This window comes from Serinus canaria, chromosome 1A (assembly GCF_022539315.1).
Source record: "Serinus canaria isolate serCan28SL12 chromosome 1A, serCan2020, whole genome shotgun sequence".
Lineage (NCBI taxonomy): Eukaryota > Metazoa > Chordata > Aves > Passeriformes > Fringillidae > Serinus > Serinus canaria.
In genome coordinates, this window is record NC_066314.1 from 47,299,838 (window position 1) to 47,319,046 (window position 19,209).

At 40.4% G+C, this 19,209-nt stretch overlaps 1 protein-coding gene across 3 annotated transcripts in view; it reads left to right on the forward strand.

The window, feature by feature from the left end:
- The first annotated feature begins 633 nt into the window (after positions 1 to 633).
- UBN2 (ubinuclein 2) overlaps positions 634 to 19,209 on the forward strand; it is a 53,210-nt gene continuing 34,634 nt past the window's right edge. For 2 of the 3 annotated variants that reach the window (XR_007776625.1, XM_018910015.3), the window contains exons 1-3: positions 635 to 1,272; positions 5,370 to 5,462; positions 11,145 to 11,246. Coding sequence is in view for 2 of the 3 variants with exons in the window: in XM_018910015.3 (XP_018765560.2) it covers positions 853 to 1,272; positions 5,370 to 5,462; positions 11,145 to 11,246 (615 nt within the window). In the remaining variant the exon portion in view is untranslated. Of the gene's footprint in view, positions 1,273 to 5,369; positions 5,463 to 11,144; positions 11,247 to 19,209 lie in introns of all 3 variants that reach the window. The other variant, XM_050970121.1, reaches the window with a different exon arrangement.

Here is a 19,209-nt window from a genome sequence, read left to right on the forward strand (position 1 = left end):
CTCCTGCTCATGAGGGAAGTCTCGCTGCTGCTCAAACCCTGCCTTCCAAGCGTCGTCCCCTCTCTCTCTCTCGCAGCTCTTCCCAACAAGCCACAACTGCTCCCTGTAGCCAGAGCTGGTGCCCTACAGACCAGGCATGGCCGCTGAACAAGCTCCGTGCCTCCGAGAGGAGACCGGCATCCCGGGCAGCGGCTGCTCTTCTGTAGGAACAAGCTGCGATCAACTCCGCCATACGGCACGGCACGGTTTTGTAAAACCCCGATGTCCTCTGCTGTTCCACTCAGCGTGGGCTGATGCTACCGAGACTCCGTGCGTCCGCGCCGTTCTGGCTGGGAACGGCCGCTCTCCCCGCACGGGTGGCTTTTCTCTGGTGACTGACCCGCAGCCGCCGACTTCTAGGGACCTCAGCGAACCTTTCCCTCAGCAGGCCCGCGGCCCCCGCAGCCTGCCCGCGCTGCCCCAGGAGGACGAGCGCTGCGCAGCCCCCGCGGCTGCAGGCGGCGGCGGGCCCGGCGTGCGCATCGCCCCGGCAACCGGGGGCGGGCCCGGCGCCCGCGGCGTGTGGGCGGTGGCGGCCGCGCTGACGTCCGGGGGAAGCTGAGCAATAACAGCAGCGACGCGGGCCCGGCTGCGCCTGCGCGGGCTGCGGGGCTGCTCTATTTATGTGGGGGGGCGCCAAGATGGCGGGGGCGGCGAGGAGAACGTAGGGGTAGCTCCGACCGGGCGGCGGAGCAGGAGGAGGGAGAGGGAGGAGCCGGGGCCGGTGGGAGGGAGCGCGGAGAGCGGTGTCACCGAACGTGTGAGGCGGGGGCCGGCGGACGGCGGGCGGGGGGGGGGCGCCGGCGGCGGAGGATGGCGGAGCCGCGCCGGGTGCCGTTCATTAGCCTGTCACCCGTGCGGCGCCGCGAGGGCGAGAGCCCGGCGCTGGAGCGAGAGCCGGCGGGCCGCGACCCGGAGCCACCTCCGGCGGGCCGTGAGGCACCACCGCCGGAGCCGCCGCCGCACGAACCGCCCAGCGACAGCGCTGCTCGCCCGGAGCCGCCCCGCGACCCTGGCCGGCCCGAGCAGCCGCCTCAGCGGGAGCCCCCACGGCCCGAGCCACCGCCGCTGCCGCCACCGCCGCGCCAGAGCGGGCGGCAGGAGCCGCCGCCGCCGCGGGAGGCGCTCCCACTCCGCCACACGGTCCGCCTGGAGGTGGTGCTGAAGGACCCCACCGAGGAGGGCTGCGTGGAATTCAGCTACCCGGAGCTGCTGCTGTGCGGGGACTCGCGGGTACGGGACCTCCCCTTCCCCTTCTTCCCTCCCCTCCCGCCGGCACGGGCTCCGCCGCCCTTCCTCCTCCTCCTCCTCCTCTCGGCTGCCGGCGGCCCCGGCCTTGCCGCTAGTGTTACCGGTTACCCCTTGCTGCTCGGGGGTGGTCCCGGTACGGCGGGAGGGGCGGTGTCCTGGAGGGAAGTCCGGCTGCCTTGCCGTCGCTGCGGGCTCCTCCTGGTGCTGAGGCTGCGCCTGTGCCCGTGGGGGGAAGGGGAGGCTTCCCACTTGTCCCTGAGCTGGCCAAGGGCTCCTGGCTTCTGCTGCGGGCTGAGGCAGAGAAGCGCCACTGTCTTCGGTCCTGCTTACCCCGGCTCACCTCCCTGCCGGTCCCCTTCCCTGCCCCGAGAGGTGTTGCATCCTCCCTTCCTGGGAGCCCTTTACCGGCAGCTGAACGAAACTCTGACCGCGTCTGTCTGTATTCCGGGTTGTCCCTAGGGTGTGTGCAGGTAAATAAAGAAAGCTCGGCTCTGCTATAAGCCTCGAGAAGTAGGGAAGTGATCATTAGCAGACTTGGAGAGGAGTTTTTGTAGTCTTAGAGGAGACAGGGATAAATGAGAGTTAATATTGAACCGGTAACCACACTTGTAAGTGTTTGGAACTTAATTCAAGGAAAAAAACCTAAGTGTTCTTTCTTTGCTTGTTCCTCCCAAGCAGAAAGTGTTTGATACTTGAACTACTTTGTTTTTTTAAGGATAAAGCTTCTGCAGACAACTTTAGAAAGCAAGCAGTGTTAGCCAGGCAACAGGGATCCAAGCAGGAAGGAGAGACGCATGTCCTTAAGCTGATTACACTGAGTTGCTCATTCTTAGTTGAGTGAAGTTGAACTTGATTTAAATAGTTCTGGCTTCTCTTTAATCCAGTGTGCAGTTTTACAGAAAGCTTTTCTCTTACTGGAAAAGGCAGAGGGCAAGTAAGTAACTACTACTTAGAAGGTTGTGGTAGATCTGGTGATAAAAGCAAGTATCAAATACCAGTGCAGATACTGCCATGGGATTTTTACATCCAGCACAAACTTGAATATGGTTAAGGTTTTCTTCTGAACCAAAGTGTTTCTAGGAGATGATGGTAGTGTAGCTATACTTAGCGAGCTGCTCACTTTTTCTGCTGTAGGAGGGATATACACACTGGCTTGTGTTCAAATGTGGAAGGCAGAAAAATCAGTGACTGATTTTAATCCCTCAGATCTTGTCATGCAAGTTAAAAGGTTCCTTCTGTTCATCCTGTCCTACAGCTGTTGTGGGCAAACAGTGCCAGTAATGACTCCTCAGAATTAGTGTAGCATAATCATGCTGCTCTCTGAAGTGCAATATTTCTGAGCAGTTCTGTGAAGGTGAAAATTGTGTTAGTGTTTAGAAGTGGTTCAGTACTTGAAGGCTGACTTTTCCCTTTGGCAGTTCCCAGTTCCATAACTGCCTTTTATTTTGAAGGTTGCCAGTATCTTAATCACATACTCAGGGAAAACAGGCTCTTTCTGATGTAGTTCTGATGCAAATTCCATGTCTTCTGGGGGTGGGAGAGCATTGATTTAGGGGATTTTGGTACAAGTGGGATCAGAAACTGCTTTTACAGCACAGACAGTGATAGTAATGCTTTATAAGAAACTTTGTATATTTTTCAGCTCTGCAGAGTCCAAATTAAAATGAATGGATCATAATGGCACTTCTGTTACTGGGTTGGAGAATAATCAGCTGATTTACTATGTAAAACAGTGTCATAAATTAGGATCCTTTTCAAGTGATTCTGGACTTTTACTCATTTTTAAAACCTGATGTATACTTGGCCTGTCAGTTTAATTTCTTGCTTGTTATATGGTAGAACCTGGAAAAGCTACTCTAATATTAGGGAAGATTTAAAATTTTGACATTTACTTTTTCACAGTAGGTTGTAATTAATTGGTAGTTAATTTTGTGGTTTTAAAATAGAGTTTTAGATTTCAAAATTCATTGTTTTAGTAATGTTTCAATTTAAAATTAACAGTTCAGATACTTTACTATGCAAATTTTTTTGTAGGAGTAAAGATTGATTTGGTTTTCTGGAAACTGTTGTTGACTCCTCCCTTATAAGAAGCTGCTGAACTTTTTAATAGCATTTCCCATTAAAATTTAACATTACAAAGTCAAGAGCTTGTCTTTCTATCTTGTAGTATTCTTGGAAATGTCACAACCAAGAAAAGCTCTCCAAAGGAAGGCAAGAACTGGTGCACAGACATAACTTCAAATATGGCTTTAATGGGCCATGATAATAGTAGTTATATAATAATGAAGTGATAGAGAATCCCAAAACTGATTTGACAGTGCAACTTCTGTCTTTTTTTTTCAATTCCAAATTTAGGTTCTGATGCTGAATCAGAAGCTAGTGGAAATGTTTATTTTAAAAACTTGTGCTGTCTTTGTCCTTTTTTGCCTTGATGAAGAGAACATTCTTTGATAGAGTTGGTTGTAGAGTTCATCTTCTGGGAGGAATTATGTAAAGTTTTGAATGTGAGTAATAAGTTTGTGTGGTTGAAGGGTTTATTTGCCTCTTAAATGCTGGCAGAAGTAAAAGTGCGCTCCCATTTCTTTTGGGGTGACTGAGGCTTGGTGCATAAAACCCAAGTCTAAGTGGATGAGCCAGAAGCTCAAGTTGGCTTCTGTTGAACAAGCTCCAAAGGTGCTGAAGTAGTAATGTCTTAGTTCAAGAGCCATCCATCCCTTAGAAGCAGCCAAAACTAAAATTTGCTTCGATTTGAGTTTTCAGTACTGCTTAACTAAACAAATAGTCAGCTTTGAGTGTTTGATGAAGAGAGGCAAGTTAACATTTAAGTACTAAGTTTTATTGATCTTTAGGCTCAACCGTGTCTCCTTTCACAGTTAGAAAAAAGCTACAAATGCCTAGCAGAAGATGAGGAATACCTTTCCCCAGCTAAAAGTAGAGAAAATGATGTTTCATGAATTGAGCAGTATTTTGTATTTAATTATGCCTGCAGAAAATAAGTAAGTGGCTTTAATTTATGTTTTAGGAGTAACTATAGCCTCTATTAATTTTTTTCTCCAAATACTCAGTCTGGAAAATGTATTGTAATTATGTGGTGTTTGCAGTTTTGCTTAGCTTACCTTCCTCATTACATTGGTCTTGATGCTAATGAGCTGGTTTGGTCACCATTTAGTCAATATTCTGGCTTCTTAAACTCTGGAGGAAAGATCTTGCTTTTCTGAACTTAGTTTTTTTTATTCTTCATAAATCTTCATTTATTCATTGGTGAGTAGTCCATGTGCAGTAAAATCAGTTGCTATCCATAAAGTTCTGCAAAATGGAATTCCATTTCACCATATTTTAGCATCCTGGTACCTTCCCCCTTCTGGCAATTACTGTATTTATGTAAACTCCAGTTTGAAGGAGGGCAGCCCTGTTTTTCTGCCATCACCTATTAAAAAAACCAAAAGCACTATGTATACCCTATTCATTGACTTTGTCTCAGTGAAAACCTCTTTCCTAAAAAACACCAAAAAAGTAAGGGGCTACTCCCTCCTTGTATGTATAGCTCGATTATGAATTCACTTTTTTGGCTAACATAGCTATGATTACTGAAGTTAACTCTTGCACTGTATTTTTTTTATTTCAATAAAAAACTTACATTAATTATGGTTATAATTTACTGAGCTTTTTAGTCTTCTGGCAGCTTCCTTCCTGGTTAACACACCATGTACATCCTGTCTGTTGTATCTAGAAGAATCATAACAGCTGTTAGAGGGGTCAGTGAGTGGAAGCAGAGGTAAAGAGGAGTTGTGATTAGAGAGAGTTTTTTCTAAAAAAATAATCTCTCTTACGCTTAGACTTTTAATTGAGGTTGTTGTGGAATGGTTGGGAAAATACAAATCTGAGTATTTATCTTAATTCTGGTTTTTTTGTCATCAGAAGAAAAGTAGATGGTAATTCAATTATCAAAATAATTTTTAGAGATTAAGTATAAGTTCTGACTACTTAGTCATCAGAGTATTGTTTTTTGACATTGAATAGGTTTTGAGATGCAGTCTGTATTTCTTATGGAATGAATGTGTAACTTTTGCATTTTTCAGAAGAAATCGGTTCATTTAGAGGATCCATATAATGATGAACAACGCGAGCGACATGAAGTAGAAATGCTTGCCAAGAAGTTTGAGGCAAAATACGTGAGTTACTGCACTTTGTTAAAAAATACAAATATTTAAAAATGGTAACAGATAATGGTGGTGGTTCTTTTCCTGAATAAGGTTGCTAATGTAGTGTCAAAAAACTTCTGTACATTTGGCGATAACTGTCTCCCAGTATTTCATTTAAGTCCCTTGAAGCTGCCACAAGCTTATCACACAAGTCTGCTAAATAGATTTGTCTATAGATGTTATAGCTTGTGAAGCTATTCTTGGAAGAGAATAATCTTTGTAATCTTGGTAGTAGATGCGGGTCAATATTCATGCTCTAACACTGTGCTGGAGGAAAAAGTTTTTATGCAATGCTGTTGTGCATTATTGAACAGGTCTTTACTTTGGGCTAAATACTGATGAATCTTGATGTCCTGACTAGTTTGGAATGTTTCCATAGGAAGTTATTCGTTAAATAGTAAATCATTGCTCGATGAATGTCTGGTAGCTGCCAACGCCTAAAGATACTGTACTGGCTCTGGAAAGTGTAGTGTGAGTGACTTGAACAACACTAGCTAGCAACATAAAGAGCCTTTCACTAGTAAATGGAGGTAGAAATCAGAAAATGTTGACAAAAACCACACCCAAACAGGTCTTTAAGAATTCGTATGGGTAGGGTTGGGTGATTAAGTCTGAGCTGGCAATCAGTGCTCATCATCATGCCGAGGCATGTTGATACTCTGGATTAAGAATAGAACACCTCAATAATAAGGAAGGGAAACAAGAGCAGTCATTTGTATCTTTTGCTATTAATATACATATTAAAACCTTTTTTGTCTGACTTGGATTTTTTTTTTCTGGCAGAGGCAGATTTTTCTAAGTGCTCAGTCTGTATAGTCTGTAGAAGGAATTACTACTTCAAGGCATGTTAGCTGTGATACATAAAATCAGCTCTTAAACTGAAAAGAATCATTCTCATCTTTTGGAGAGCTTGAGAGAATCCAGTACTAATTGAGAAGGCTGTTACAAAATGCTGTTTGCTTTTAATTTGAATTATAAATAATTTTTTGAATGTGACAGTAAAATGTTTCATTCACACTTTTCTAGAAAACTCATTTCTGCTATTAAGGTGTTAAGGATTTTATAATGTCTGAAACAAGTTGCTTAACTACAGTTGATGAAAGTCAGTGGAAGGATGTAAAGCAATATAGGTAGGAGGGAGTGGTAGTGGAAGTAATCTCATTTTACATATATGTTATGCATCCATCAAAGCTGAACCTGTACATTTATGGACAAAACATGTTATTAGACTTAAGAAAACCACAGTTCAGTGTCTAGTCACAGAAAGGGGTGAATAGATGCTTGTAACAAAAAAATTACAATTTTCAACAGTTTAAATTTGTGGTGCACTTGAATCTTCATTACTACTTGCACTTCTGATTCCTTGCCTTTCTTTCTCTGCCTTTTGTCCCTTCCAACCCCATGAAAGGGAACCACTATATAAAGAACCTCTATATAAAGAACCACTTACTAGGTTAGAGCCACTAAGCATGAAGGGTGATGAGGGATTAAGATTCCTTGTGTTAGAAACTCCCTCTCCTTTCTCTTCCAATGTAAGAGCCATCAGCCTCTACTTGCCATCCATGCTCAGATGAATTGCATCTCTGAACGCTGACCCAGTACAATTGCTCATGTTCTGACAGCATCCAGCCATCTTCTGCTTCTTGTGGTGAGACATTCACTGCAGAGCTTCAAGTGGAGCAGGGATCCCATGTAGTAGATGGCCATTCTCCTCAAGTGAATGACCAGCTGCAGGATACTCTTTGTAGCTGGAGTTACACTGTAACACTCCTTAACAGTTCTTTATTGTAAATGTAATCAGTGATGTATGAGAAAAAAAAATAAAAGTTTTTTTTCAGGTTTGCAGGAAGTGCTATATCCTCCTTTAATTAGGTATTACTTATCTAAGATAGCTGTTTAAAATGGAGTCAAAAATTGGTTTTAATCATAACATATGACAGTACTTCTGGAAAATTTAATGCATGAAGAGCAGTCTGCTTTGAAGACTTTTTACTTCTTTTCAGATAAATTGCTGTACTCATAACCAGATCAGTACAGTTTGATATATTTTGTGCATACTAAGAAAAGCCTATGAAAAACTGTATTTTTGTAAAACAAAATGCATAAAGTACCATTTGTTTACCTGATTATTCAGAACTCTCCTGTAATTGCTGCACATACTAAACATCAGCATGAAAAACCTGCTGTGAAGGATTCCCATTTTCATTGTTTTGATTGCTGTTACTCTTTAGATAAAATCAAACGCTGTTGTGAACACATGATACTGAACCTGGGACAGTACTGTACATATGTCAGAGCTTTTCTTGGATCAAAACGAAGATCCATCTCATGGATGGTAGCCTAGTCTCTGACACTAGTAGAATCTCATACTTGAAAGTATAATAGAGCAAGTGTTGATTGATATTACTTCACTGTGTCTGTCTGGCAGTCTGTGTTGTATCTTAATTTCTCTCAAAGCCAAAGGTCACATGTTTAATCTTTTTAAAGCTTTCTGCCAGAAATCTACCAGATTGTGACCTTATTTGTGTGTTCCACAGCACTGGAGCATCATGGTTACTGTCATATAAAAACACACTGTGTTTAAACCTGATGAGTTCTTGTAGTGTTCCATAGTTTCTGTATTGTAAGAAACAGAGAAACACTTCCAGTTCTTCTGCACATTGCACGTGATTTTGATGTTATCATCTAAATCCAGCCCTTTAGTTCTCCAGCTGTAGTGTCTTAACATTATTGTATGGAAGTGGTGGTTTTTATCTTTAAGCATCCTTGTTGGCTTTCTGTTGTCTTTTTTGTTCTAATTGCCTTTTTTAAATGAAAGGATATTAATGGTATGGTGCCCTGATATTTCAGTGTTACAATGATGACTTCTAGTTTAGTTCTCTGTTCCTTTTTTATTCTATAAGTCCCAACTCATTTTTTTGACCATTCTTGATTAAGCAAATATCTGAACTGTGCCTTAAAACTCCAGTGGTTCCTGAGCAGCATAACAAATTTGCAGCATGCTATATATATTTTTTTTTCCCTTAGGTTGTACTTACTTTATGTGGATTACCTTGCTCTATTGATGCTGAATTTAACTGCCTGTTTATCATACTAAATTTAGAGCATCTGTAAGGTCTTTATTGATTCTTCAGTTGTTTTTTTTTCCTTTACTTTCCTCAGTAAATTGTCATTGTAGACCCCTGTCCTTCTCCAAATCTTTACCTGCTGTGTTGCTTCTAAAGGTGAATGAATGCATATTCCCTAATAATTTTGCTGATCACTCTTTGCCAAAATGAGATACCTATTCTTACCTTTTCTTTATTAGCTGTAGATCAGACATCAGTTTAAGTGGACCTTCCTTATCTCATGACAATTTCTTGTTTTTAAAGATGTTTGGCACATTTTTAAAGCATTTGAAATACTTCATTTTACCAACATTTGTTCCTGCTCTGTATGTTCTTGTGTCTGCTGGTTCTGTTGTTTATAGCTTTTATTAACTTATCCACCACAATGATCAGATCTACTGTTTTATAGATTCTTCTTTTCAAGATTCTTCAAGTATTGGCATTTTATTTGCCACCTACCTTCTAGTCCTGTTGGGCAAAGGTTGTTTAAATGCAACAAACTTGCAAACAAAGGTTTAATGACACAGTTAATATCCTAAAGTCATCTTTGGCTTTTCTGAACACTTGCATGTGTAGTATTTGCAGCTGCAGGAACTGGGCACCTTAATTTGCTCTAGTATTGTGACTACTTATGTTCTGGGACAAAAAGGTTGGAGGAAAGCTGCAGTTACAAAAGTTCCCTGAAGTGCTGCATGGTGGACACTGACACAGATAATCCCTTCATTCTTCTGCTGCAGTCTTGAATCCTTAACATCTTGATCATGTGAAATCTCAACACAGTTCCTTAAACAGAACTGGGTAGAGCCAGGCCTGAAGGAAAATCTCTTAATTATACACACAGTGGTTCAGATATTTTCATATGTCTGAATACAGGTAGTATTTGAAGACTGCTTTTGTTCATTCAGCTATTTTAAGACTTCTTTTTTTGTTGCTACTTTTGTTCTATATCTGGTTTTCTGACTATCGGACAGGAAGAATGTATTGGAAATTTAAATTTTTTGTATTGCCTTTGTATTATACTGAAATAATAGAATAACCATTGCTGCAAAAAGATTTTAGACTTTCAGACAAGGATGTTGATGGTTACTCGCAAGATATATGTAGTACAGAGAGATTGATTGCATTACACATTAGTGAGTTTAGTACAGGTGAGGTATGGTTTATGAAGCATTCTTAGCCTGCTGGCACCTGAGTCAGAATCATGAATTATATAAGCTTTTGCACTGGAGTTTAATAAAAATTATTAAGTGCTGCCTTTTTCTAACTTACTTTTTCTTCTCTCATCCATCTCATACAAACTTTCTTTTTTTAAAAAAGTACTGCATGTTTTGGAACTGTGCAGTCATTCAGAGGTTTTTCCAGATGAGTGATTGTAGGAGGGCATAGGAATACTTAGCTTGGAATGTAGCTTGGAAATGTGAATTAAAAGCTGAACTTACTTTTGAGGTTTTTCTCCTAGGACTATTGCATTTGTTTAAGTAAATGAGAGATTCCTGTTAGCTTGCAATAGCACATGGTTTACTTTGTTGCAAACTTGCATGCTCTCAGAATGTTGTTAAAATGGAGGTGTTGAGATGCTTACACCACTCATAAAGTACAGAAACCAGCTTTGGACAGTGGCTGCATTCTCATAGTAACCAATGGACTGTGATATTTGGATGTCACAGCTAGAAAGACTGACTTGCTCGAAGAATGCTCAGAGCTGTAGGGTGCAGACAGAGAAGTTTCAGGAGCAAGTCTTAAATTAATGGAAGCTACCATCTTAATGAAGGCAGTGCTTTTTTGAGAATTAAGACTTTTATTGATGATTTTGACAATATATGTGAGCTAGAAAACTATTCCTTATATCCTAAGAAGATTTTTGTGTAACCTTAAGTTTAGATTTCCTGAATATCTGAGCTAGCTGTGAGTCTTTACTCGACTTAACAATTAAATTTCCACATAAAAAGAATAATTGCAGATTAAAATTAATTTTACTGTCTCCTGGAGATAAGTTAATCCATCCATAGTTTTAATACTCAAGTATTAAAAGTAATCATCCATAGTTTTAATACTCAAGTAACATGTTTTAAAACTCAACTCTTTATGTGCTATAGAGAATTAATCCATTTTGTGTAGGGAAACACTTTAATGAACTCTAGGCTATCATCACTTTCCCTTGTAATGACACTGTAATATGACACTGAAAAAACTTCACACCTTCTAAATTATTCCAAGCCTTCTATCATTAGCAGTCCAATCACGATATACAATACACATAGGACAGGAAAACATCTCTAAATAGGAAATGTGAGGGAGATCTTGGTCTTTCAGAAGAAGGTAGCTAGTGACTGCCTTTCAGGGGTGATTCTGGTGAGGCATGTTTGCCAGAAGGTATCTCTGTGTGGAGGTTTTCATTAATCATCTAGACCATCTTCAGGGAAGCATTCAAGAAAGCAAAACTGCTAATTCCTTCAATGACTATTTCACCAATGCCTTATGCTTTGTAGGCTTTAGAACGTTGCTTTATGTTTCCCTAGTGATGTGACACTCGCTTTGTCTTCAGGGTGGCAAGCCCCACAAGCATCGGAAAGATCGCCTGCAGGATCTGATCGACATCGGTTACGGCTACGACGAGACGGACCCTTTCATTGATAACTCTGAAGCGGTAAGTAACCTTCACCACTGCAGCCAGAAACCATGAGGCAGTGCTTTATCTTTGCAATACAGAACAAAGGTAAGGGAAACTACTTTGTACCTGTCTGTAACTGATGTGAATCCAAAGGGCATGCTGCTTTGGGAGACCAATGAATTACTGTATTTGTAGTCTAACTCAAGATATTATGCACCAAAAAATTAAGAAAGATATTCCTATAAAATAATTTTCCAGCTTTAGAAATCAAATTTTTATTTGTGTGCTTTATTTACTGTTGACTGAAATGACACTGGCTCTGTTTAGTTTCTTGCACTCGCTCTCTGGATTATTAGTGGGTTACTGGCTTTAGATTTTCTGCTTTAGATCAGGAAGCTATTCTCCTCTTAAAAACCAGTAAAAATAGGATGGTTATTCTAAACACTGAATGTGTCTGAAAAATTTGAGACAAAACAGCTTAAACAGCAGTATATTGCTGCTTGCTTTGTCTGAATATTTTTTGAAATGAAAACACATCTTGAGGTAAAAGAAAAAAGGTATTAGTTTGGTGCAGGCAATATCAGGGATATCAGAAGCTTTGTACGAGGGCATTTGAAGATATCTTGGAGGTGATATATGAAATTACAAAAATGAGAAAAAAGCCTGGGAAAAAAAGTGGCTTATCTTAAAGCTCAGAAGCCTCCTATAATTCTTCCTTATTAAATGTCAGAAGTATGTGTACACTTTAGTCAAGTAAAAAAAAAAAAACCAAAAGTAAGAGCTGTCACTTGACAGCCTTCAATCTCCTCCAGTGCTGAGTGACACTGGACAAAACAGCAGTGATCTGCTGTGAGAAGGAGTGGGCTAGAATTGAGTGGGAGAGGAAAGATTATGAAAAGGAGTTGAGAGAAAAGAATAAGAAAAGCACATAAGTGCATTGCTTAGCATACATTATGTCAAGCCTTCATTTAAATTCTAAAACTGTACAGGAAAGAGCTGTAAACTGAGCTGTGAAGTTTCTAGCCCATAGATGTTGCAATGAGTGATCCTATGACCTGTGTGAGGTACACAGAAAGCGTCTGCAGAGTTGATACCTTTTTCAGCAGAAGTTGAGCAGTAAACCACAGTGCATAGCAGGCTGAGCTTATCTGTGTGCATTGGTAGTTTTTGAAGCAGGTCTGAAGTTGTGTGGAGAGAGAGCTTGCTGTCAGGTGCTTATTGTAACTTGCTAGTTTGTCATTTTTCATTGTCTAGAAACTTGAACCTGCCACTATTAAACTGTTCTGTCATTTTCCCACAACTTCTGGTTGTGCTGCTGGAGCAATATTGGGGTCTAAGCCTTCATATGTCTTTTCCAAAGGTCAGATTCAGCTCTCCAGCTTGGAAGGAACAGATGTGCTTCATTTCTGCTGAGAAACCGCTTGAGCCTATGGGTTTGTCTGGTTTCTCACTGTTGCTTAAGTTCATCATCTTTGCTTTTAAAATTTAATGGTACCCAACCCAAGTTCTAGCTAGGCTTGCCTGGATTTACTGTGACCCATCACAGATCTGATAGGAGATTTGGAACACTGGCAGTAATCATAGCACAGGTCTCTGTCAAAGTACAAGTCTGGTGTATTAGCATACTGTGCCTCCCTCCAGCACTGGTGGTGATACCAGCAGCAGATCTGGTAGATTTTCAGGAGCATGTACTTCTGTCTCTTGCCAGAATCCTTGCAAAATGTACAAAAGGCAGTTGTTGGAGGATCAGATGGTTGCATCATGTGCTAGCTGTGGAAGCTATTGGGGAGAAATGGTGTATTCTCTAAAGATTGCTCTCTCCTCAACAAATCGTGACACCTCATGTCTGCATTACAAATATGAACTAGTGAAAAAACATCTTTGTTTTGCTTCTATCCCCATTTTTATATAGAAAAGAAGAAAAAAAGTATAGTGGGCCACCTGCAGTCCATGTTGCTGTTGCAGAGCTTAAGGGTTTTGTAATGTAGGAGTTGAAGTTCAACAAAACCTCTAATTCCATCATTCTGCCTTGCATACAAGAGAAGTGTTCAGAAAGAAAAACTACATGGCTGGCTTGCTCATCTTCTGTATGGCCAGCTATGAAATTGCCGTGTACCCTGAGATGTGTTAGAGCCAGGCCCTGGACTACTTCTTAGAAGACACACTTTCTTACACATAAAAAGCTATAATATCCTGGGCACAAACACTTGAAAAGTGAATACGAGTGCTTCTTTAGTTGCTCCAGGACTAGCTTTTCTCTATCCCATAAAAAAAAAATTTGAAAGCTTCTTCAGAGTTTTAGTCCTTTTTCGTGTCATAGTTGTGAAAGAAATACTGAGCTCTTTGGCACTGAAACAGATTTATTCCATAGCTTTAGAGATACTTTCCTTTTAAAAACAGATTTTGAGGTAAATGCATTTGCAGGCAAGCAGGAAATCTATATGAGCAGCTATTCTTGAGTTGAGCATTTGGCTGTAGTCAGTGGATTGTGATAATTCCAATAAAGAAAGAAAATCACAACTGGCTAACTATTGTTTCTAACTGCTCTATAGGGGTTAGCCTAATGGCAAGTCCTAATCTTTGCTTATTTTAATGGACCTATACAAAATGTCCATAACCTGCGAAGAAAGCTGCCCCTCCTCAGTGTTTCCACTGCTATGATGTTGAAAATAGGTTTTGCTGTAGTTTAAGCTGCCCAGAACTGCATTCTTTGTGAAGTGGAATTCCTGTAGAATTTTTCACCTACTCTATTTTTCCTGCACACACATGCATGTCTGGCCAGATCAGGCTGATTACTTGCTCTTGTGATGACCTCTGATTATTTGGTCGGTTGAGTACTCTCCTGGCAATGGAAGCTTTATATAGGTAGAGACTTCAAGGGAACTCTGAGCTTTCTGTTATGCAATACAGAAGAGGGAATTTAAAACAATACATGGTGTTAATGAAAATCTATGCTGTTTTCTCTTACTTGATGATAACAAGGCTTGAATATCCAAACCAAAGACTTCCCCCATTTCAAGTAGATGAATGTAGAAAAAACTGTTGACCTACAAATCTATAGCAGTGTCTTTTGAAGCAGTGATACTAGATAGCCATACTGGCAGGAATTGAAGCTAAATGTGGATGCCAAGAGCAGTGGGAAGCAGGCAGTTTAGTTCTTCAGACACCCAGGCCCCTGTGTAAATATTTGATCTAGGCTGTTATATTCGTAGTTCCATAGTAGCCTTCTAAACACTGCTGTAAAAAGTCCTGTGCTGGTCACTAGAGAAAACCAGTGTATCAATGGTTTCTCGTACATGGAAAGTTTCTCCCAAAATGTACTTCACCTAAAAGGAAGATCTTACTTTTTCTTTAGCTACATCTTGCCTCAAGAGCTCAGATCATCTTTAAAGAAAATCTTTCAAAGATTTTGTGTTGGTTTTAATAATTCTGGACACACGGTTAAAAGCATTGCTCTGTTTGTATCTGGGTTCCCTAGAATACTTTTCCATAATTTAAGGACTTGGTCTCTGCAAATATTCTGTGTCATGAAACACAGTTTTCACATGTTTCCAGGATAAATTTGTCCTCATCTTGTATTCTCCAAACTTAAAAAGGTATGATAGATTTAATATTCTCTTCTCTCCTACCTTGGCTTGCCCCTAAAACCTGAAGCTGATGGGTTATCTTGGACAAAACTCTTGAATATCTGAGAAACTTTCTCCTAGCAAGACTAGTATCTCTTCAGGGAATGGCAGCTCAGTGTGTTAATGGAAATTTTACCATTTTTGAGAGGTTCTGGGCCAGATATAGTTTCAGGCCAGCTTGGTACTGTTCTCTCATTCTTCCTAACCTAAGGAGTTTGTTTTATGCTAACTATGGAAAGGAGTGTTGTTGTTTTAAAAAGATCACTGTCTCTTGAAAAATCCTAACAAAACAACCAAGCCGTCAACCTGCAAATGTTAGAGGCATTTACAGAAAAACGCTCCATAGGTTCCATTATTAAAAATACTTTCACGGTGTATTGAGAGAAGTTGAGCACTGTGGCATTTTTCATCTGGACAAGGCTGCCTTTGTTTACCTCAGTCGCAAACCAAACCTCATCCACACTGAATACACGAGGGTGCATGAAAGCTTCTGGTTTTAAGAGGTTCACTTGCAGAGTGTTTCATTGGCTCTGGATTGGTGTGTTTATATTAGTACTGTCTTCCTTGTTCATTGTCACTTTGCCCAGGCTTGGAAGTTGTGTGTTTGGGGAGCAGTGCTCGCTTTGCCGAGTGTGCGGTGTCACCTTTAATAACGTGCCGCGCAAGCTTCCCACGTGTCTTCAGGGGACACCTGCTGGCTGGCCCCTGACATATTCTCTGCATTCAAGTGAGTACAAGGACAAGTTACAATTTGGAGATTCTTTGCTTTTTATCCTTCTCACCGCAAAATACATCTTGGTATAAAGTGGAGTATCAAACCAGTAGATACAGATGTAAGAGCTACGCAGGTACAAGAACCAAAATGGCTAGAGGAACAAAGGTAGCTGAATTTGCAGAACATGTCTGATGTTTGTTAAAGCAATAGTAATGTTTTTGTGCTCCTTCTGCAAAAAGGCATGCCCTTCTTTAGGAAAGAATGAGAATAAACTGAATGAATTGAAAATTCAGCACCTGCATAGGTTCTTGAAAACACCTGAGACTTGTATCTGGCCTGTGTAGTACCACTCTTTAAATCTGTAGGAGAAGGAAATAATAATAAATAATAATGGTTGTTGCAGCATCTGGTATTTTGCTAGTTTTAATTTTTCAGAGAGCACAAAATCACTTTTCAAAGTAATCTGAGCTACTAGAGGAGTAGATCATGGCCTGGGATCAGCTATTCTTTGAGTAGATGAATTTGTTTAAGCAGCACAATGAACCTATGTGTTTCCCAAAAAATGCACAAACAATATGATTACTAATGTAATACAAAGGCAGGTTTATAGCATGCCAGAATAACATATCTTTGATTAAGAGCATTTGTCTTAAGTGTCTTGTATGGGAAATCTGCTCTTCATGTTAAATGAGGGGGAAAGGACAGTATAACTTCTTTTCTGCAGAATCTTCTAGTAGTTCTGTAACATTCAACCTGGAGAGCTTGAGCTCTGACCTGACCCACAATGAAAATCTAGTTCAGTGTTAAATAATTATGTAACATGTTACTTAAGCTCTCCAGGTTGAATGGCTGGTCATAGATTTTGTAACTTTGGCTGAAATATTTTCAAGGTGAGAAGAATGTAATCTCTGTGAAGTGAAGGTCACTTAAGCTAATAGCATAGCTCTGATGGCTGGTGGAAAGATATAAAAGGTGTTGGTCAAGATGGGAACAAAACAGGAGAGTAGATGTGTATTGGTACTTCTCTCAAGGTGCTCAGGTAGGCTGATGGATTATGATATTTTGACTACTAAACTGTGATTCTCCTTTGAGACTACCCTGGGCTAGGTATTATATATTTTATAATATCTTATGCTTTTTTCTTCTGTGCTCTGTCAGCTGTTGTTTTCCCCAGGGTTAAAAGAAAAACAAACCAGCCTGCCAACTTACCTGTGCATTTTGGAAGAGAAACCTTCTTTATCACAGGGAAGCTCCTTGTGCTTGCTTTTTGATGTCTCCTTGGATTAGCAAAGCAATGCATTGCTTCCCCTTAACCTTGTTCAAGATTTCCTTGTGGGTTTTATTATACTGTAGTTTTTGGAAAGATAATTATGTAGTTTTTTGAAAACTTAGCCTTAAAGGATGGAAAAGCCAAAGAGTGCATTTCAGCTCTGTGCATCTTGAAGCATAGAGATCAATCAATTCTGTATGTTTGAAGTATCTGAAGTGTGTAGTTTCAGGCCAACTTGGATATTTAGTCCATTTCACTGAAGGAACTGTATTTGACATGATTTCAGTAGCTTGGCCTTTATTCAGTGGGCTGCTGATGATCAGTATCAGTGAAACAGTTCCTTCTACCCCAAGCTGGTTAGACCTACCTCAAAAATAAACTAAGCAAGGTACAAAAATTATCCTTGCTAATCTTTTTTGCTAAGTATTATATGTTATACAACAAATAATAACAACAAGCTACATTTGTTAAACCATTTGGACGTGTTTGCACCAAATCTCATTTCCAAGACTTAGAAGTATTTAAAAACTTTTTCACTTCCAAACACTTTTTTGGAAGTTATTGTCTGGAAGGGAGGTGAATGAGGAGAAGGATCACAGTAGAATACCTGAGGATTGTGGTCAAAATACCTGGACTCGAGAGTAGACAATATTAATATAAGATACTGCTGTGGGTCTGGATTTCCGAACTAAACTGGTATAATCCATAAAAATTCACTGTTCTTGGTATAGTGATGAAGTTGAGGCCAGTTAACTTATTTTGTAAAAACTAAATTATTTTTCATACCAAAGCATTTAATTAGCTTAATAGCACTAAAAGCATAGTAATGTAGCTCAAGGATAATAGTTTAAAAATAACTTACATATGAACCTGCTTTTAGATGGTCAGACACTCAGTCAGTTTTGTTTTGTTATCTGCAGGATAGTTCCATAATCAGTTGTAGAACAAACCTGTGTTCACCGGAGTCAGTCAAGTCCTGTCTCTTTGTAGGACTGAGATTTTTTGATTCTTGCCCTTGAAATGTGTAAGGAAGAGCAAAACACTGTAAAGGGCTTTAAACTTATTTTTGTTCATAAGAGAAACTGTGTGGTTTCATACACAGAAAAACTAGTTTAAAGCAAAGGTCTTGAAAACAATAAGACTGAGAATTTGCAAGAGCCATGTTCCTTTTAACTGAGAGCTCTGGAACCACTTCAAAATGAAGCCTAATCTCTGTTACTAATACCTTATACAAACAGTCATTTTCTGTTTAGTTAGGGGACTAGAAAACAGTAAGCTTAGCTCAAAGAGGAGTGTACACGAGTTACACTGTGCTCTGCAGGCCCCTAAGTCTAAAATACAACATGGAGTTAAAAGTTATACCTTGTTCAGTAGGTTCAGGGTAAAAACAGATTTTGGTTAAAGAAAAATAGTCTTACTCAAGGGTTAAGAGGAACTGAATGTCAGAAAGGTCTCACTAAATTCATGGTCCTCAACAGAAGCTTTTGACACTTCATCTGCTTAGTTACACATCCACATCTTGCTGATCTTGCTTGCCTGTTGACTATTATGAAATACATTCTCTCTGTAAATTAAATGAATTCTGCCTTTCTTGTTGCCTTGTTCCAGTGGATCTGTGCCACACAGCATGTTGATCATTCAGATAATTTGCTGTGATTCATGTGATTCATGATTCCTCATTTGTGGACTGTCTTTAATCCTTACTTGTGAGTTACCCAGGCCTTCCTGTACTGCTCTGCATCTCAGTCTTAACTGTGTTAGCTTTTGCTTCCTCTGATAATGGTCCCAGCTTTGACTGTGTGCTTTTTCCTTCTAACCTGGCAACTGCTGTGTTCTTCAGTTTTGGGCTTTTTCTGCCCCACCCTTGCCAATTCAGTTCACACCCTGTCAGCTCAAGTGGGAAATGTCTGCTGTATCTGTTAAGCACTGTGGATAATAATTGCTTTTCTCTAGTTTTATTTTCCTTCCACCTAATGAAGCTGCTTCTGAGAGCTGTGGAAAAAGCATGAGTTTTCTCTGAAATTCCTGCACAACCTCCACTCTCAAGTTTTCTCTGCATGGTCCTCCTGGTCTTTTAAGATTAATGACAAATCCACTGTTAAGTCACTTCACTTTCATTTAGTTCTATTGATAGATTCTCTCACTTTCCTGTGCTAGCTTTTCAGATCATCTTAGGGTATTGTATAAATGCTGTCACCACTTTTCCCATTTTGTCTTTCTGTACTGCTTGTTAAGTTCTGTGTTCCAGGAAGATAAAAAGTGACGAGTCAGGGAAGTTTCTAACTACTTATTCAGATTAAATCCCTGGGTAGGACTCCAGATCAGGCTCTTTTTCCAGCTTCTTTGAAGTACATATTTACTGGTTTACTTTCCTGGATAATTCTTCTT